The sequence below is a fragment of the Acanthopagrus latus genome, chromosome 20 (assembly GCF_904848185.1).
Source record: "Acanthopagrus latus isolate v.2019 chromosome 20, fAcaLat1.1, whole genome shotgun sequence".
NCBI classification, from domain to species: domain Eukaryota; kingdom Metazoa; phylum Chordata; class Actinopteri; order Spariformes; family Sparidae; genus Acanthopagrus; species Acanthopagrus latus.
Genome location: NC_051058.1, coordinates 10803140 through 10823197, shown reverse-complemented (window position 1 = coordinate 10823197; position 20058 = coordinate 10803140). Strand labels below are relative to the sequence as shown.

The 20058-nt window shown below is 42.0% G+C and overlaps 1 protein-coding gene across 3 annotated transcripts in view; it reads left to right on the top strand.

Annotated features, from left to right (window-relative positions):
- LOC119009472 (ankyrin repeat and fibronectin type-III domain-containing protein 1) overlaps positions 1-20058 on the top strand; it is a 137391-nt gene that overhangs the window by 5465 nt on the left and 111868 nt on the right. The window contains exon 1 of one of the 3 annotated variants that reach the window (XM_037080773.1): positions 14078-14618. The exons of the other annotated variants lie outside the window; for them this stretch is intronic. Within the exon in view, the coding sequence (XP_036936668.1) occupies positions 14500-14618 (119 nt within the window). The 5' untranslated portion in view covers positions 14078-14499. Of the gene's footprint in view, positions 1-14077; positions 14619-20058 lie in introns of those variants that run through there. 3 annotated transcript variants of the gene reach the window in all.

Here is a 20058-nt window from a genome sequence, read left to right as displayed (position 1 = left end):
CCCAGTCACACTGTTCTTTACGGACAACTCTTTTGGCAGCGGGTGACACCTAAGCAGACACTGTGTGTCTCTCCGACCTGTCTCTCGCTGTTCTTTGTGGGACAGGTTGATGAGGTGCTTGAGCGTTTACAGCCAGACATGTCTGGGCGTTTTGGGAAGCCTGTTATTTTCTATTTTTAGCAAAACAGGACTTATCATCATCATCCAGCATGCATAAGGGTTGCATTTTGATTTGATGAATGGAGTCTTCTGGGAAGTGAGGGTTAGATCTTAGAGTCCCTGTGATGCAGGGAGGGCAGAGAATACAAAGACGCCCACATATAATCATGAATACACTTTGGCAGCAGTTGCACACACAAATCCTTGGAGGGACACAATTATATGTAAACTTTGTAGGACACAAACTCAAACTTTCCTACTTTTGTCTGCCTTTTAAGCCAGTGAGTGATGCCACAGAAAAGTGGTCTGTCTGTCTGTCTGTCTGTCAGTCCTTGGCTTTCATCACGTGTCGCTGTTCTCCTTCAAAACCTGCTTTTCTCCTTTCCCCGCACCGTAGCTTCCTCTGCAAACATATCCCTTCCCCTCTTTGTCAGTGCTGCTGTGGCTGCTGGGCAGAGTGTGATAAGAGCCACAGTTGGATCTTCTTGGCTCTATTTCACGTCCTTTTCCCTTATTCCCAACACGCTCCGCGGATAGCATGGACAGGATTGGCATGCTGTATCTGGAGTGTGCGCACATACTGTAGTTTGTGATGAGTTTCTGTTTGTGTGTGTGTGTATGTGTGAATCACAGACTCGTCACTTGTCACATCGTTATACCTATCTCTCACCGGGTGCTAGCAGATGCATAATTTATCATTCATAGCCATGACTGTGCAGAGGAAGGGATGCGTGCCTACATGCTCTACCTCCTACTCACTACACCTCAACCTGTCAAGTAAAGCCATTCATTTACAGTACACGCCCCTCCCCCCCCCCACCACCACCGCTACCACCACCCATGTCTCATATTGACGGTGACACGTCAGTGATTGTTGAATCATCCTCCTCATTACCCGACACCCCTTGGCTGCCATGCCAACGTCACCAGCTTTCTCTTAATGATGAGGTTACGGCACCGACCTGCCGCTGCATTGTGCCGTAACGGTGTGGCAGAGAGGGGGTTCTTGACTTGCGCAACTCTCCTCTCTGGCCTGTGACTCACTGGTGAGTCATGGCAACAGTGAAAAAAGGGGCTATAAATGCACCCCACTGCGTATGTGTATGTGCTTGAAGTTGAAGCACACACATTCCCTGCTGTTACACAAACTCAGTTGGAGTCAGAGTGCTGACGTTCATTATGGTGTGTGTGTGTGCATGTGTGCGTGTGTGTGTGAGAAAGACCTATGACGTCTGTGGGTGTGCACACGCGCGCGCGCACACACACCGTTATTTATAATAATCAACAGGACTGTAATAGAGTTTGTCTTTTTCAGATAAAGAGCGAAAAGCGGAGACAGTAATTGTTTGACACTCAGTGCATTCCAATTACTGTTCTGTTGACGCAGCCTCGATAAGATGAGGCCAAGCATAATGATGAGGATGGTTCTAATATTTCTGGTGTACTGGGTTCACAGTGTTGGGTACTCAGCCACTAGAGGGAGACACAACCATTAGTTAATAACATAAAACGTTGAGTTCTCTGAATCTTATCATATTATAACTGTATCTTCATGTGAATTGTATGTGTGAATGTGAAATTTGATGTCGACTGTCTTAACAGCATCACATTTCACTACATGTATATATGTGTGTCTTTATGTGTGTGTATATATATGTATGTATACACACATTGTTACTTGATTGATGGTGTAAATGAACTGAAGTTAGGCACAAAGTGATTGCTGCAGTATTCTATATTTTGAAAGTCTCAGTTTGGGAGGGTGGGCGATAATGCCGCCTCATAACATATTTTCACTTGCAGTTCTGAACTCCTAAGAGGCTCATTTGCTGATGTTGATATTGGTTCTATTAGTCAAATACACATACACGTAATTTGGAGCTTCTATATATGAAATCTGTCAGATGTTCCTGAAGAAAGTGTGGGTCAGTTTTCGATTTTGCTGCTTAATATCCCATGACACAGCCTGTCATGGCTTGACATTTAAACACAGGTGTGGTGACAGCTTTGTAGCAGTGGGCCCCTAGAGGCCTCATAATCCTCCTACCTCTGCATCACTCAGTTGTATTATAAATATTACACTGGCAATTACGTAAAGGGGACCATGAGAAACTCACATATCCAAAGTGTCATGTTACAGGAATAGGAAATCACAATCAGTAATTCCTATGGGATACCATACTGCTTCTATAGATATTGGCATATTGTCACATTTAGTTATGGCATTTAGATTCCTCAGGAGCATTTTACCAATATTTCTACCCAAGCATAAAACCAATAAACCAAGCAGAAAACATTCCAAGTATACAAAATATCTCTGTCAATAAAAATTGTGTTAGAAAAAAAGTGTTTGTACAGAATTGACCACAAAATTGGATGAAAGTCCTCAGAACGTCGTCTTCGGCTCCAGTCAGGAAAAAAAAGGAAAAATGCCTCTCATGGGATCTGAGAGCCCAACTGGTTGTCAATAAATGGCAAAAATAAAATGTTTTGGCCGTCCAGAATGCAGCGGTTAATTTTCTGTCAGTTGACCAATCTATTCATCAGCAATTTGCACCAGTCTACAAATGTCGTTCTCCAGATGTGAGAAAAACACATTTGCTTGGTACAGATCCTAAGAAATGTCACATCATCATGATTTTAATTTGTTTTTCTCAGTGAAAAAGGAAAATTGTAATGTTAAACCAATGTTGATCATTCCCTCCAATTTTAAATCATATTGCAAACAGCATATCTGTCACAACAATAGCAAGATTTGTGATTTGCTGTTGTTTTTTTGTGCTTCAGGGCCACTGTACCTTGTAAACTGAATGCCATAGCAGTGATCGATAGTCTAATGTACAGTCTATAAACTGCCATAAAGGCAGCTTTTAGTGCTAAGTCCAAGGTTTAAATTAAATATGGCTGCCTTGGGCCAAAAATAAAGGAGATGGCCACCTTGCAGCAGTGTTTGGAAGCTTTTAATAGCTCGTTAATTTCCCTCTTTGTCTTTGCTCACATCAGGAACAGCTGGCCAGAGCAAATGTATTAGGCGCTTTTTCAAAGGACTGAATTACTTCCACCGAGGTTAATCTGCAGCAGTACGATCAGATGCTCCAACATTAGATTTATTCACACGGCGTATAAAGAAATCAGTGGAGGGAAATTGAGGTCTAAGCCACTGGAAGAGGTGTATTAGGGGACTTTACACAGGGGGAACCAGAGGCAGGGGGTCGATGTTAGAGAGCCGTCACCTTGAAGTCAGACTCTTCAAAACCCCAAGTGCCATCGCTGAGTTTTCCGACGAGCATGCCAATGATGTAAAGCGGGGAAAGAAAAAGATTAGCACAGTCCTTGTCACGAATACCATTAGGCTCCTTCACGCCTTGTGCATTTGTGTGGGTTTTACTCATATTGCGCAAGTACGCGTATAACAAATGTGCGACTGAGGCACAGAGTTAACGTGTTTATTTCTTGATCCTCACTCTGATTAGCTGAGTAAATACTGTCTGTTGCAGGGGGGAGGTAACTAGAAGGGCCCTAATTGGTCATTTGGGGCTGAGCTGTCAGTCTGAGAGAATGCCAGGGTGAACAAACAAGTGGATTTTAATACTTCTAGCCTTTTCGCTGCAGCATTATTATGTGGATCTTTTTTAAAGATGATCCATGGGCGTCTTCCACGCCGCTGCTTTTGTAACCCATACCACCATTTTTAGCTGAAATAACACACCACATGTACATTTATAGCAATGCTTTCTTTTTCACTATTAACCCTGTACATCAGAACCACTCACATAAAACTTTACAGTTCAACACACATTACCTCTGCTTGTGCAAAATATGCAGGCTCAACACATCATTCAAGGGACCACTTGAAGCCTTCACGTCAAAGGTTCAGGGTTTGTTTGGCCTAATGACGGTGACGTCAGTGAGCAGTCGGCTTGTTTTTGCTCTCGCCGGGCTGTATATTTGTTTGATCCGTGTCACAGTTTGGTCCTTGAGGTGCCTGTGTTTTTTTCCTGCTCATCACTATGTATCCCCGCTGAGTGGAAGGCTGCATGCGGCATGCGTTTGGGTTGAGAACACAGATTATTTCTGCTGCCTCACAGGGAAAGGGTGTGCTTGTCTGATTGTGAGCGCGTTTGTGTGACTGGGTCTGATTCTCCAAGGCTGTGCGAACAGCATAGCTGGAAGGTCTCATGTCTGTGTCTACAGATAGACATGATCTCAACACACTGTCAAAACCTTGTCCAAACAGTCACATATGTGAGTGCCTGCAGACTAACACATCCCTGATCCCTTTTATTGTTTCTCTGTTTATCGCTCTCTGGTGTGGATTTTTGTTCAGAAGCCCTATTCACTCATCCAAGAAGAGATTCTGGTTGCGTTGTGATGTTGCGACCAACACTGGATGAGCACTTGTCACATACAGGCACAAATACATGCTATACAGCAGCAGCAGCCTGATGACTCTCCAGACAGCACTGACAATGAGGAACAACACACGGGGCGGATGAAATCTAACTGAACTGCCGCATGATGAATCATGGAGGGCGGTCAGCTGGACATCAGACATGTGCAAAAACAGAAACAGTGGTTGGCTTCCTTCAGAACAGTGTGTATGTGTGTGTGTGTGTGTGTGTGTGTGAGAGAGAGCTTGTGTGTATGTCAGGAAATCAGTGGAGTGAGGTTGAATTATCTCCTTGGATGTTTATGTGAGAGCAGTGAACATATTGAATGTCTGTCTGTTGATTGAAGGGAGCCACAGAAAATAAGAAGGCGACAGTGTATTTTTTTTAAAGGATTATTTGCCCTGCAAATGTTTTCTGTTTCAGAAATGTATTGAATTTTTCCATATTCATCAAAAATCAGTTTCAGTATTAAGGATGTGGCATTTCAAACAGTCCGGAATCTGTTAAGGTGGTAGCTCAAACTGCTTAGTGCCAAAGAATCGTGTTTACATAGAGCTTAAATTGGAAAGAAATATTTGTCACTTTTTTGAATGTTGGATTCACAGCTTTACCTCACGGTCTCTCTCACACACCATTTGTATAATGCCTGTCAACTGGACATGTACATTTTTTAAGTGACAATTCATCGGCAGTTTTAGAGGTTGTGTTTAGTTGGTTATAGAAGATGAGAAGTTCAAAGCCAGTACTTACAGCGCCTCATCTTGTATGCAGCTGAGCCCTCAGAACCAGAAGGTCTTCAACCTGCAGTATGTCTGACTTTCATTATGCAAACAGGGAGTGGCAGGGTGATGTTATGGAGTGAGGGAGGAAGAGATTGATACAAGTGGGAGAAGGGGGGGTAATGGAGAGAGAGAGAGAGGAAGAGACAAAATAGGTGTCTGGTTCCAAGTCCTCCAGGCAGAACATTTCCATTTCTCTCTCCGAAGATGATTCATTTTGAGACGTATTGCTATTCCACTGTGGTGTATATGTGTGTGTGCACGCCTACCTGCCTGTTTGTGTCTGTGTGTGCATGTACTCATAGAACAGTGCTCATTGGGTACTTTTAAAGAGCTGGAAACTGTTCATAAAAATGCAAATGTTGTCAGATTCTGAGCTGAGTTAACTCAGTAACTTACTTTTGCAAGCTTGCAGTACAACGGATGGACAGAACACCACAATATGAATAGACCTTTGAAAATATACAAAATACCATCTCTAAATACAGTGAAGACAGCAAGTGAAGGACATGTACCTTAAAGTTTCAAAGGTTTAATGCCGAGGAATGGAATAGCCCCGGGGAATGTTCTTCTTTTGAAGCGCTCACATTTAAAACAGCTCTCCTATCTTCCTCAAAGAGATGTTGGGTGAGAGAACGTCCCTCATGATATTCAGAACCTTTTGGTGAAGCTGAAGTATATGAATTGAAGAACGAGACACAGGAGACGCTGGTAATTTTAGATGCTGTCTCAAGTCTTTTCTCTAATGCATTGTTTTCAGCAGCGGTCAGGTTGCCAAACCAAACTGTGACTGAGAAAGTTAACACACTCTCCACATTTGATGTATAAAACTGGAAGTTTCCCTTGGAATAACATTTTTTTCAGCTTCTTAAATAATAGAAAATAATATACTCTATGATGAGCTCGCTGTGTTAAATAAAGACCCGACAGTGGGACCCTCCTCACACAACACTCCTCGCTGGAGAAATTGCATATTTTGCATATGACATGAGAGGAGAAAGAGCAAATTCACGCAGCTCTTCGAGGAAGCTATAGTAAAGCCAACAAGACAGAAAACAACACAAATAAAATGCCTTTTCATATCATCACTTTTGTGTTTTTGGTTATGTTTAGTTGTGAAACTTCATTCCTTCATCCTCTTGCCATCAGTGTGTCTACTCTCTTATCACTGCTTTAAATGTTTGTCTTTTGACAGCTGTTTCCAGCAAAATTATTAATTATTGAAAAGATCCTGAACTACAGCTGACATTCTCCTCTATAAATACCAAGCGGATTCAATTGACATTTATGGGGTTTGACTTTTGGCCTTTTTCCAAGAAGACCTTTTTTTTTTTTTGCTCATTATAGAAAAATTGCATGTGTAACTGATGAAATTAACAGTGGGACTTTTCTATGTAATTGTCCCAACAGTGGTGCAATACCGTGGATGATTTGACATGCCACTCAAGGGCAAAGACGATTTTTTTGCTGTGTATAAGATAGTAGCTATCAAGCTAATGCTCCATTTACACACAAGTTTATGTAAATGTGAATTTCATACCTCTGAAGTGTGCTCTTTGCTATTGTCAATAACGGATATGAATCATGTGGAACCCAGCTGTTGTTTGTTCCTCGCTCACCCCTTGAGCTGGATGCATAATGTACCAGGAGACAAACACATGCATGGACGCATGTCAATAACTCTTAACAATTCTCTGTGAACCTGAATTGAAAGATGCTAAAAGGCTAAGCTCCTGTGTATGTGAAGGCTTATGATCTTATGCCAAAGAGCTAGATAAAGCTCACAGGAAATGTTTTAAATATGCACTATTGTATTGTACCATGATTTACATTTCAGTGTAAGGGTTTGTTCTAATTTGCAGCTCTCTTTGTTTTCTCCCAACATGGTTCATGTCAAAGCCTGCAACTATAATATTTACAATGTTTAAGAAAGCACTTTATTATTTACAGATTTGTATCATCACAGTTATCGTCAATATTGTTATATCTTGACACCTGTAAAGTAAAACATTCTAACATAAATATATTCTATACTACATGTACTGTATATATCCAGAATATATACTCTATAAACACATTTGTGTAATGAGCCCTCAAATTAAATTATCAAACACCAGTGTACTGAAATGTAACATTTAACAGGGACATGCATAATTTGCAATAACCCCCGAAGCATCCTTTACTATAATTTGTTTTGTAAAAACAAAACAAAACATATACTGTTGCATATCTGACAACATACATGCTGACACCAATATATATATGACAGGCTGATCTGTCATGACTGACCGACATGTTGGTAGGGCTCTAGTTGCACCAACCATTGAAGATCAATCGGTTAATCATTTTGAAAATGAATCGACTGATCGTTGTCCAACCAAAAAAGCTTATTGATTTAATGACCAATTGATGCAGCTATAGATATGACAGAAACAGTTTGAAAAACTTTTTCTTGATGCAGCATCATATAGAAACACCATTCACGCTATTTAGAAGACACTTAACCATGAGAATGATTATGAAGCTGTTATTTTAAGGTTAAAAAAGTTACATAATGCTGCTTTAACAGGTGAAACTGGTAGCTGTGGTTGTAGTCAGGTGTGGAACCAAGCCACTGTGTTGTGCCAACTTTCCACACAACTTTTTGTAGTGTACGCATCTATATCCAACTCCAAACAGAGCATTGATGCCAGGATTACAGGATTATGATCAAAGATGTGCTGCTGGTAAGAGAGATAAAGAGAAAGTTCAAGCTGAAGGAAAAAAATGACATGAAAAAAGAAAGGAAAGTTAAAAGAGGTGAAGACATGGTCACAGGCAGAGCCAGAGATGTGTGTAGAACACACACACACAAACACACTTTGTCTCTCTCTCTCTCTCTCTCTGTAGAGACGCAGAGGGAGATTATTCTGAAGCCCTCACTGATGACTCATAAAGACGGTGGCAGTGTTCATCCTCACACACACTCATCCTCCTGTTTGAGTGTGTGTGTGTGTGTGTGTGTGTGTGTCTGGTTCTATCAAGTGCATGCTCATCATTCCACCAGGATATAAAAGATTCTTCCCGTGTGCTCGAAATTATGGTGTTCATTTTCTGTGAATAACTTAGATTTTGTCTGTGTGTGTGTGTGTGTGTGTGTATGTCGTTGTGAATGGTCCTTTCAGAGAGCTTAATCCCAGCAGGGGACGGCTGCGGAGTGCTGCCTCAGTAATTACAGGAAGAAGCTTTCTTAAACTGTCGCTCACTTTCTCCGTGGCCGGCTGTTTCTCTCCTGTCAGACGAGCTGTAGAGCAGAGTGATGTATCAAGTTGTCTGCAGACTGAGCGCCTGGTGAATATTTATTTTCGCTATTAGGGTGTCACAAGCCGACATTAACTACTTGCATGATCCATCTGATATCATAGTCTGACATGTGCAGGATTTTTAAGGATCAGATCAATATCAACTTAAAAAAATCCTACACATATAGTGATATATCGATCACTATTAGTCATAAATATTAATAAATGTATGACAAACTACACGCACTTTAATTTAAGGTTTCTACCCTATACATGTCTTTCACATTTCTCTACAGTAAATTCTCGTTACTCGCTGTCCAACACGTCCCTGATACCAATACAAAGGCACACATACTCAGATGTAAAACACTTTCCAGCCACTGGAGGGACCCAGTTTAGTTTCTGGCAGCTGTGCTGGCAGGCAGCATCTGTGTGTTGAATGTAAAACATCATGTTTATGACTGCAGCTCCACTTCTGCAGAACTCCTGTCTGTTAGACATTAAAATACAAACAGCTGGTGACATATAAAGAAAGAGACACATGAGTTAGATTGGCCTTCCCCGACCAACAGAGGGGTCGGCAGTAAAAGAGATTGTTGCACCCTTGGCTAAATTGTGGGGAAAAGTTAAAAAATAACTTGATAACTTCCTTGAATGTTCTAATACCTGAGAGAAATTAGCTCCTTCTTGCTGTGCATTTTGACATCTTTGATTTGATAAAAAAGTCACCAAGAACGATTTGTCATTATTGAATTATTCAGCATTAGCTTGAAAAAATCTTGGTGAGTGTCCACAGATGACCTCATCTCCATTTATAGTTTGGTGGAAGCAGCTCTCTCAAGCCAAGTACTGTGTCCCCAAATGGATGTTGTCAAAGTGAGGATGTTTTTGTGTTTAAATGAAAATAACCCTGGAAAAGTAGCGTTGTATGATTTATTTATCAGCCAAAACCATCTTAGAGCCAGATGCAGACTAAAGGCATGAAGGAGCCCGGGCTGGCTGTCAATAGTTCGAGCTCAGCTTCTCCTCACCGCGGTGGTAAATTCCCCTCAGAGGCTTGTTGTGCGCTCCAATGCAGCCGTATCCCTTTTTTTTCTTCGAGGTTCACTCTCTTTCTCTGTGCCGTCTTCTATCCTCTGTACTTCAGCTGTCTCCTACTTCCTGACTCTCTAACTCTAAAATTCTCTCCAGCTATTTAAAAGCGGGGAACCTCATTTGGCAGCAACAGTTTTATTATTCTCTCCAAAAAAGGTGTGAAAGAGCTTTTACAAGGGTTGCTGCATTCATAAAAAACATTTCAAAATGAGATTCATAGGAATATTCAAACAGTGTTTTAACTCAGTATTATGAAAAAGATAGGCTTATTTTGTCCTCGGTTGGGCTGGCTATTGCTAAAACAATTAATACCAATACCTTTAAACACTACCAAGTCCCCTTAAAGTGATACCTATACCAATGGCGAACTTTACTTGAAACCAGCCAACTAGACACTGCCCATTAAAATGCAAGATTTTTGTAAATTTGTTGTTTGTTGTTTGTTGTTGTGTTGTTGTCAAACTGTTGTTTTTACACAATGAAATGGAGTCATTTATTCTTGCAAACCTTGAGGAGAGGATGACTCTGGTGTCAAAGACGACATATGCCTTGCAAACACTGTGCAGCTGTCAACCCTTAGAAGGTGCTTTATCATAATCCCAATTTGCCTGAAAAAAATCTGTATTTATTTGCTTATAGTAAAGCCATATTTTTGAAAGTTTTGGTGTCATCTGGGCCCTGCCCTCATATATGGCATGCTCATATATGGCGTGCTCATATATGGCGTGCTCATATATGGCGTGCTCATATATGGCGTGGTCGTGGGCCAATGGCGTGTTGCAATAAATTGAAGAAAGCTTGCGGTGATTGGCTAAGAACAAAACCCGACATATAGTAAGTTTTTTCTAGATCTGGCTACAAAAAGGATCAAATGCAGGTATTGTTTGACTGGAGAAGCTTCGGTACCTGGGCTATTGCAATTGTTACTTAAAAAGGTATGATGCACTGATACCCAGCCCTCATCCAAAGCCTCTTGAGTATAGTATGTGTTTTCTGTCAGCCTTTCACTGCAGAGAAGTCAACAACAGTATTGAAGAAAGAAACAGGCTATCCTAGTAGTTAGAGAAAAAGAAAGAAACAAATTATAGCTATCTCTTGAATTCACATTATTTCCCCACATGCCTGAAAATAAGGACAAGTGCTCTGACACAGTTTCAGAATTGTTCTAAAATGAATCTGCAATACAGTGACTGTGCAGGAATTACTCCAGAGTATTAAAATGCGGCAGCACAAGATACATAATATTGATAAATCTGTTTTGCAAATCCATAAGCACCTACTGCTGTCACACCGCAGGCTTATTGAAGAACAATATTGGAGTGTCAGCGACAAAGAGGGATGCAGAGGCTTTAAGAGTCCCTAATATTACCCTATTTTCAGCTAATTTGTTTGTATATTTTTGTTTCTTATTCTCTACCTCTCCCATCTCCTGATCTTTCTATTAATGCTTGAAATATCTATGCCTCCTGGGCAATGTAGCCAGACCAAGCTGCTTCTCAGATCAATGGGCGGTCGGGGGAGGGGGGTAGTGCAAACCATGACAGAGAGGCAGGGAATGTGGAGAATTCTGATCGAGAAGACGGGAGGGAGAGATGGGAGAAGGGGCTGATCAATACGCTGAACTCTTTAGCACAGGAACCTCCAAAGCTCACACAGCCCACACCTTTCGCACACCATTAACTGCAGCGTGGGATCACAGCACAGCAAACAGAGTAGAGACAGATACACACACATGCACGCACACACACACACACACACGCACACACACACACAAAACAAGTTGCCCAAATATCAGTCTCTGCCCCTGTGTAACTTTTAAGAAAACTGGAATGTTTTGACCAGGCAAACGATTAATAGATTAATTGGATAATCAGTTAATTGTTTATTACCTTTCCTACCTGGCAGCTAGAAATAACTGTAATCACAGAGGACACACTTTAGAGCATTACTGTGTCTTTTCTCACGAATCTTACAATGTTTTCATCAAATCTCTGAGCCTGTTCCTTCTGTTTAGGTGTGTTTTAGGGGCAGTTTCTTGTTTGAAAATGTCTGCACTTAAGCTGCCCATCACATAAAGTGGTCCGCCTTGCTCACTTCAAGAGCGCTGTCAGTATCAGAGACAAATTGCAGCAGTTTGAGGGCTGTATTTTCCCAATGAGCAATGTCAACATGTCCTTCTCTTATCCTCTTCTGAAAGTTCAAGAGGAGCTATTTTCTGACTTAATTTTGTCCACTTTAGTTTTAACAGTGTCCCCCTCCTTTCACTTGAGGTTAACCGTAATTATCAGCCAGTTCCCACACTCTTAAAATTCTTGTTTCATGCCTCTCGTTAGTGGTGATTAATCAAGTACTCTAAAGACAGAAAATTAATTGGCAGCTATTTAAATCAATCATTAACAAGGAGATATGCCAAACATTTGTACTGTTTTTTCATGTCTTACATTTTATTGAATTGATTAACTTTGGGTTTTTTGGATTTGTTGGAGAAAACAAGACATTTGAAGAAAACCAGAAAATGTAAAGCACATTTTTTTGTTTTTTGATGTTTTTTAGTCCAAACGAATAAAGCAAACATAATGTGGAAATTGGAATTCGTGCGATTTGGCAACATAATGTTGCTTAACTGGGAGAATAATGTGCAGGTTAATTGCTGATGGAAATAATTGTTAGTTGCAGCCTTGTGGCGATGCTCACAAAGGCATTATTTGTGCAGGAAAAACTACATCTTATGTGATGACAGACATGTGGGTTTATTTCAACCTGACATGCCAGATGGGCTGTAACACAAAACCATCTGGGAAGTCACTCTTAGAAATGGGCAGATCCTTTGTAGAAAAATACTTGGCACGTGATTGGTTGAACCATCTGTCTCTCACTAGCCCCTTTTAGACAGAAAAGGTGGCACATTCGCAGCAAGGTAAAGGCTTCAATGTGCCGCCTTGTCTGTCTAAAAGGGAGGTGTAATATTTCCTCTTCTCCAAAAAGGCGCCACTTGGAAGCCACCGGGGTAGGCGTGAACATGTGACGTGACATGAGCCACGAAGTCTGGCATGAACACTATGGCTCAGCCACAAGCATATATCTTTAAGCTTGGAAAGATGGATTCTCAAGATAAGAAAGAAATGCAGAGATTTATTCAAAGATTGCTGCTGATCTGAATAAACCTGGCTTTACTGATTCTGATCTACTTGTTGTGAGGTTGCTAAAATGGATGTGATCAGACCAGTAATTGCACATGATCATTCCTCTAGAAGCCCAGCTGTGCCCAAGATTAGTCTTCAGATGAATACAGCACATCGTGCCGCTGAGATCGGACACTTTGACCAGAGCTGTATTTCATTGTCGATGATTATGAAAATGTTACAAGAACAATGAAAACTGCAGTGGGAAGTTAGTCCATGGCTATTTCTTGAGAGCGCGTAGAAAAGGGGAGGCATGTGGAGGGAAATGGAAATAAAGGAAGGAGACACAGGCAGTTGGAGGGGATGGAGAGGTGAATGAAGGGTGCAGCAGAAAGATTTTGACAGTGAGAGCAGGAGGGGAGAGAGAGAAGAAGAAGACACGGTCACGTATTTCTTAAAAAAAAAAAAAAAACAGCAAGAAGGAGACAGTGAATAGACAGAGGAATGCCTGTATGTATGGTGTCTGGATGTGTGGGAGGGAGCCTCACAAAACACTCACACACACACACACACACACACACACACACACACACACACACTCACAGACACTCACTCACTCACTCACTAATGAGGTCTTCACAGAGAGCCCTCCCTCTATATATCCTTTGCCTCCTTCTCTCCTGTCCTTTCCTTGTTTCCTCGCTGCCTCCATCCTCCCATCATCCTCTTTTATTGCGAGTGGATTTCCTTCACGGGGCCGTCAGCCGGCCAAACCTCCAGACCTGCTTGTTTTTCATTATTGGTGAAATTAGAGTTAAAGAGAGAGCTACCTCGTGCACAACATGTATGCACACAGACACGCACACAAACATGCAGACAAACAAGCAGGGGAAGGTAAGGTTCGAGGAGCAGGTGCACATCAGGTTGAACGTGTGAATGTGCGTGTGACGGAAAGAGAGTGATGCACACACAAAGCTCAACTGTTTCCACCTGCTCTCCAGCTTTGATCAAAGCGTGTGTGTGTGTGTGTGTGCTCACCGAGAGTTGAACAGTTGTGTGAAAGAATTCATGCATAAGAGAGCGAGAGAGAGAGAGGGCGCAACACAGACAATGCGCGCTAAACTAACAGAGGGAGCAATAGAGAGAGAGAACGAGGGGGGTGGGCTCAGACACGAGCATCATAGCAGCTCATATTCTCCCACCAGCTCTGCTTTTTCTTCCAGCACAGAGGAGGACCGCCGCACAGCTGCCACCTCTCTCTCTCATCCTCTCTCCCCTCCTTCCTGTCTGCTCTCCACTGAGGGGGCACTCCTCCCCGCTGTGTCGATGTGTAGGCAGTTACAAACCTTACTATTTTGAAAGAGTCAGTGTGCGCGTGCCTTTTCGGTGGCAGAGGCGACCGATCGAACGTGGAGAGAGGCAGAGAAAAAAAGGCAGAGTGGGGCTCTGCTCGTTCTCCCGCACATTAAGTGCCGTGCACCAGAGGGATGAGGGAGCGCGGGGAGGCTCGGACCCGCGGCTGACGCCGTGCCGCTGAATCCAGGTAGAAGGCAGACACTCGTGTGCGGAGGAGCTTGTGCAGAACAGAACCAGAGACATCTCTTCTTTTTATTGACGGATCAAAGGGGAAAAGGAGACAAAACAGGGAGGCGGAGGTGAGCAGAGAGGAAAGATGGCGAGTTTTGGGAAACTCACAGACTACTTTAATCGGCGTAAGTCTCAAGAGGAGCTGCGAGTCGGAAGGAGCTCACAGCGCAGTGGCAGTTACTGCTGCACTGTGGCAGAGGCCAGGTAACCTGTGTGTCTGTGTGTGTTAGTGTGGGTGTGTGTGTGTGCATAGGTATGCCAGGCTACATAGGTGCATGGCCCACTATGCATCTCTCATCATGTCCCTGTGTGTGTTTCTCTTTGGGAATGTGTTTACATAGTGTGTCTTGATAGGATTGCGATAATTCCTCGTTGTACATTATAATTTGATAATGTTTATCCTTTAAATATATTCGATGAAATGTAGAATTGGTCTCTTTAATCAGAGTCAGTCTTGAATAAGTTGATGTCTCAATCTGTCAGTGTATTCTTGTGTGTCTGACAAGCATACAGGTGTTTGTATACATGACTGTGTGTGTGTGTGTATGCATGTTAGAAGCATGTGCCTGTATGCTTGTGTATGCAAGCATTTTGTTACATAATTGTGGAGGTGCGGTCTATGTGTGCTGTCAGGCATGGCGCTACTATGGATTCTTCCCACTGATGCATCGTTGAATACAGAAGCTTTCCTATAGATAGAAATGGAGAGGATCAAGTTGATTTTCTGCTTATAGAGGAGAAGGAGAGCCAGAAAGAAGGGGAGAGAGCTTTCCTGGGTAAACCTCGTGCACGCTGTCCTTCTCAGCAACATCCTGCCTCACTTATATCATACTGTCCCACACATTCACACTAGGAGCTTCCCAGTGACAACTACAACTCACTTCTCTTGATTATCATGAAGCAGATAATGTAGGAGTGTCTGTAAGTGCCTTGCTTACAGGCAGATTGAGCAGCAGGTGTTGAAGAGGGGAAAAGGTTTATCCTCCAGGTTTTTCACTCAGTATTTGTCAGGATTTGAAGCATCAATCTTTTTTGCTGCAAGTCCTTAGTCAACTCTATTACCGGAGTAACATTTGAAATTACTTCTGAAGTGTGTGTGACAACATGTTCCATCTCCTCCTGTCCTGAGCCTACATTTCTCAATCACAGTCACTTCATCACAGATGATGTCTGATTGTGAATTTCCTCTGAGGTTTTGCTGGTATTTTTTATTTTTTATTTTTTGCTTCCACTGCAACGGTTTTTATACCCACTTCATTTTGTGTCTCATACAAGCACAGCAAATGAGACTAAATCAAATGTGAATCAAGCTCAAATCCATGCCCGTGAGCACTTATGTCAGAGTCATGTCAGATACTTCAGTTTAATGTTGTGTGAGTCTGACCGTATAAAACAACCAGCTTACTTTACTTTAATAATTAACAGCATGCACCGAGGGCGTGTGTGTGTGTGTGTGTGTGTGTGTGTGTGTGTGTGTGTGTGTGTGTGTGTTTAAATTAATGCCAGTCACTCAACTCAGCACTCCCTAGAGGGTTCTCTCTCTTCTTTTTCTTGGCTCCTTTGTAAAATTAGATTCAAGAAGTGCATTGAATTTTGTCTCCAGCTCCGGGCGGCAGTCAGCATTGCTGTACATAAACAGCCGACAATGGAGGTACCCTCTGTTGATTGCTGCTGCAGTCAGGGTGATAAACAGGAGTGAGGATAAATCCAAGTTAAAAAGTGATCTCTGAGCTGTCCTCCTGCTGTTAAATGGTTCCAGATCAGAGCAGAATCTGATGTGACTGCAGGGATTTATTCCCCAGAATCCAGAGCCGGCAAGGGGTAAAAGATAATGAAACACTTTTCTGCAGTCAACCAGAACAATGCACAGTACTGATCAGTTTCAGCTGGAACAATTATTCCATTAAATTGCCCGTGATCTGATCTTAAATTCTATAAAAAGGATAAAAGTAAAAACCAGGATACCAGTGTATTAAACTCCCACCACTGCCATTACCCTAGACTATGAAATAATGTCTATCAAATCTCATGTCGTTCAAGTGTTAGCGTGGGCGGACATGTGGTACCAAAAAAAGCTCTCAAAATCCCTGCCATCACAAATCCAACATCTCTCTCATCCCCACAGTGTCTTTGTCTCTCCCACTCACTGTCTCTCTCTCCCTCACGAGCCACCTTCTTCCTACGCCCCTCCATCTCCTCCCGTCTTTTCTCTCTGACTTCGCCATTTCTATGCCTCTCTATCGCCCCTTTTTTTCCCCTCACATGCCTGTTCTGTGTGTACTTTGACATTCACAAGGAAGGGGCCACAGGGGTTTGGGTATCAGAGTTGAGACAAGTCTGTTTGTAGATCTGGAGCGGGACAGCTGAGCTCTGTCTTCTCCATCTCAGAGACTGGAAGGAAAAGTGCAGAAAAGAGGGCTTGATGATTTGCTGCAGTGCATATATGCATGTATCCGTAGCGTGAGCGAATGCATGGCCAGGTTTATGGCCTCAGAAATCGCCTCTTTGCCACATTCAGTGTTGTCTAGAAAGTGTCACCTGCCACCCTCTACTGAGACTAATTAATGACCTTGACTCTAAATTTAGATTCGCCAGGAGCTCACACGATGCAGTATTACCGCCCCCATTGTCCTTAGCTGTCAAACTTCCACTCCTGTCAGATATCATTGAGATATTTCTAACATTTTAATTAAAGCTTGAGCCCATTTTAACCTTCACAGTCATCTTTGTTGAGTCATGCACATCTGAAATGCTAAAATATATGTCAACTTAGCCATTTTACTTTGACAAGTTGTCCTGTTGGCTATTTCTCTACAACTCCATTTTCAGCAGCTCATATGTGCTTATTTTTGCTCTCATTCATGTCCCTTTGGGTCTTACCATTTTGCTGTGAGGGGACATTATTATAGTCTAGTGCAGTGCCCGTTCCAAAACACGCTGTTCAAAAGGGGCTGACAGGTTGGTCTGTGGTTCTGCTGCTTGCTGATTTTGAGAAAAGCTCAATCAAACAAAATAATACCTCACACTGTGCTTCCTTGGGCACTGAGCCATACACCCATCATGACATAGTTGTACTGAGTATGTGCGATGCGGACTGATGTTCAGCATAGATTATCTGTTGATATTCAAGGGTTTTTAGATTCAGGCTTAAACCTCCAGTATGGCTCATAGGGGCTGCTCTGAAAATAATTAACCAATCAACAAATGAGAGAGGCATGCTGGAGCAGTTGACGTTAACATTCTGGTTGCCTTGCCTCGGTGTTCCTGGTGTTAATCAAAAGGTTTGGAGAAGCATTTTTGATGAACAATGGCAACAATGTTAATCACGCGGAGCATTTCCTGTGTCTTGACTACTTCAAAATAAAAGTCAATACATGTTTCACAAATGAAATACTTTCAATTTGAAGCTGAAGCACTGGGAAATGTTCGGTTTGCATTCGCTGTAAAATCACACAGCACTCTATAGATAATGTGCATATTTTCTGATTTACTGGAGATTACTGATGTTGAGACCTTGAAGCTAATGTTGCTAGCACATTACTGTTGAAAGAAACAGTAGTGTGCTAGCAACATTACTGTTGAAAGAAACGTAAAATCTCATCTCTAATTCTCACTGAAGAACAGAAAACCTGTTTTGCCACGTCTTCCCACTCGTCCAGAGTCATTTAACCCACTGCTTTTATTTTTGCTCTCACTGCCATGTGTTACTACAGCAACCATGCTAATCGCCATTTTGTTTACGCCTGAATCACCATGAGATCACGTGAGATGGTACTTTGTTCCCTCTGTTAAAATGCATTTAATCTGTGGAGTTTGTCCTTAAGTGGTTGCCGAACGCTGAAGCCACAAATCCGCTGCTGCACAGAGTGGTGTTCATCATTTAGTCACAACATATTGAAATTTAACATGTTGTGCCCAAATTCCACCAATTTGACGATGCACTGGGTGCTCAGCAATGACCTGCAAAGTGTTATGTAGATTGGATGAATAGTTCTCAAGATATGTGACAGACAGACATACAAACAGAGATTCCTTGCTTTATAGTTAGATAACATTTCAATCAAACCTCAGATATCTATCTATCTATCTATCTATCTATCTATCTATCTATCTATCTATCTATCTATCTATCTATCTATCTATCTATCTATCTGTCTGTCTGTCTGTCTATCTATCTATCTATCTATCTATCTATCTATCTATCTATCTATCTATCTATCTATCTATCTATCTATTTATTTATTTATTTTTACACAGGCAAGGCAATAACTCTGCCCTCTCCGGGATAGAGCCGCATTGAATGGTGACAAGTCGGGTCAGCACATAATGAGTGATGAGTGATGACAAATCGGTAATGTAATGGAAAGGTTAGTGTCCATCACTCTGTGATGTAGAGGGATAAATCTACAAACCCACACCGGCTGACCTTTAATCCCACCTGTCACTTAAGCATCTCAAAGCTGCTTCATCCAATCTACTCGGTCTGGTGAGTCCTCGACCAGCGTCTTCTGAATCACTGAAAGATAGAGACAGAGGTTAAAATGCCCATCTCCCTTTCGCCTCATGGGGTCAGTCCTGATTCTCCTCCAGAGAAGTGTCTTCCCTGAAGGCGTGGGTCAGTTTGTTTCTAGATCTTTTTGAATATCTATCTTAGTGAAGAAGGACAGAGTGTGGGAAAAATGATAATGAATGAAATGTATAAAAATTAAATGCAAGGAAGTGGCTAGAAACTAGCTGAAGGAAGGCAAAAAAAGAAGTAAAGGAGATGAGAAAAGATGCAAACAAAAGAGAAGAATTAAAACAAAACACCTCAAACCGAAAACACATATTCAAATACAGTGAGAATACAATGATACAGAATAAGAATTTCAATGAATGGCTCTGTACCAAACAGCACGGTTGGCTTATGAATGACTAACCATGTGCTGGCTTCAGAAGAGCATTGCATTAATGAATGGATCATTCAGTAATGCCGATGCAGCAGTAGGTGAATGTTTAAGAGTGGATTAATAAAAAGTAAAAAAAAAAAAAAAGAAAAAAGATATACATATCTCATTAGTCTGGATTGTGCCAGGCTGTGTTAAATCCAGACAGTGTCATAAGGATGTGCATATACGTGTGTGTGTGTGTGTGTGTGTGTGTGTGTGTGTGTGTGTTGCAAGTTGATTCAGCACCATGGATAGCTCTTACTACAATTACATTCAGCACCAGCGCCATTCACTGTCATAGGGCATCCATTGAGACTCTCGTGACAGGTCGCCATGTTTACCAGCCATAATGATGATGTAGCAACCTGTAGAGCAGCTTGACTGAAGGTTGAGGGTGTAAACGAGGGTGTAAACCATGCACCCGCTCTACTCCATTGTTCAGAGGAGGTTTATAGCATCGGCGTTGGGCAAATACTTCAGAAGTTTCACAGTGAAAGAGTTGCGTGTGCTACTTTTAGCAGTGAAATAGGTCACTAATACAAATTGCTGTGCTGAAACCTGCTCTGGTGGAGTGGGAGCAAAGAGTGTTGTAGCCAGCAGCAAGAAAGGGAAGAGAAGGTTTCTGCAAAGTCGCGCCATCACTCTATAATTCTTTGTCTGTGTCTCCACTCTTTCCACTCCTCAGTACCCCATTGTCCGTCATTCTTATTTTCTTG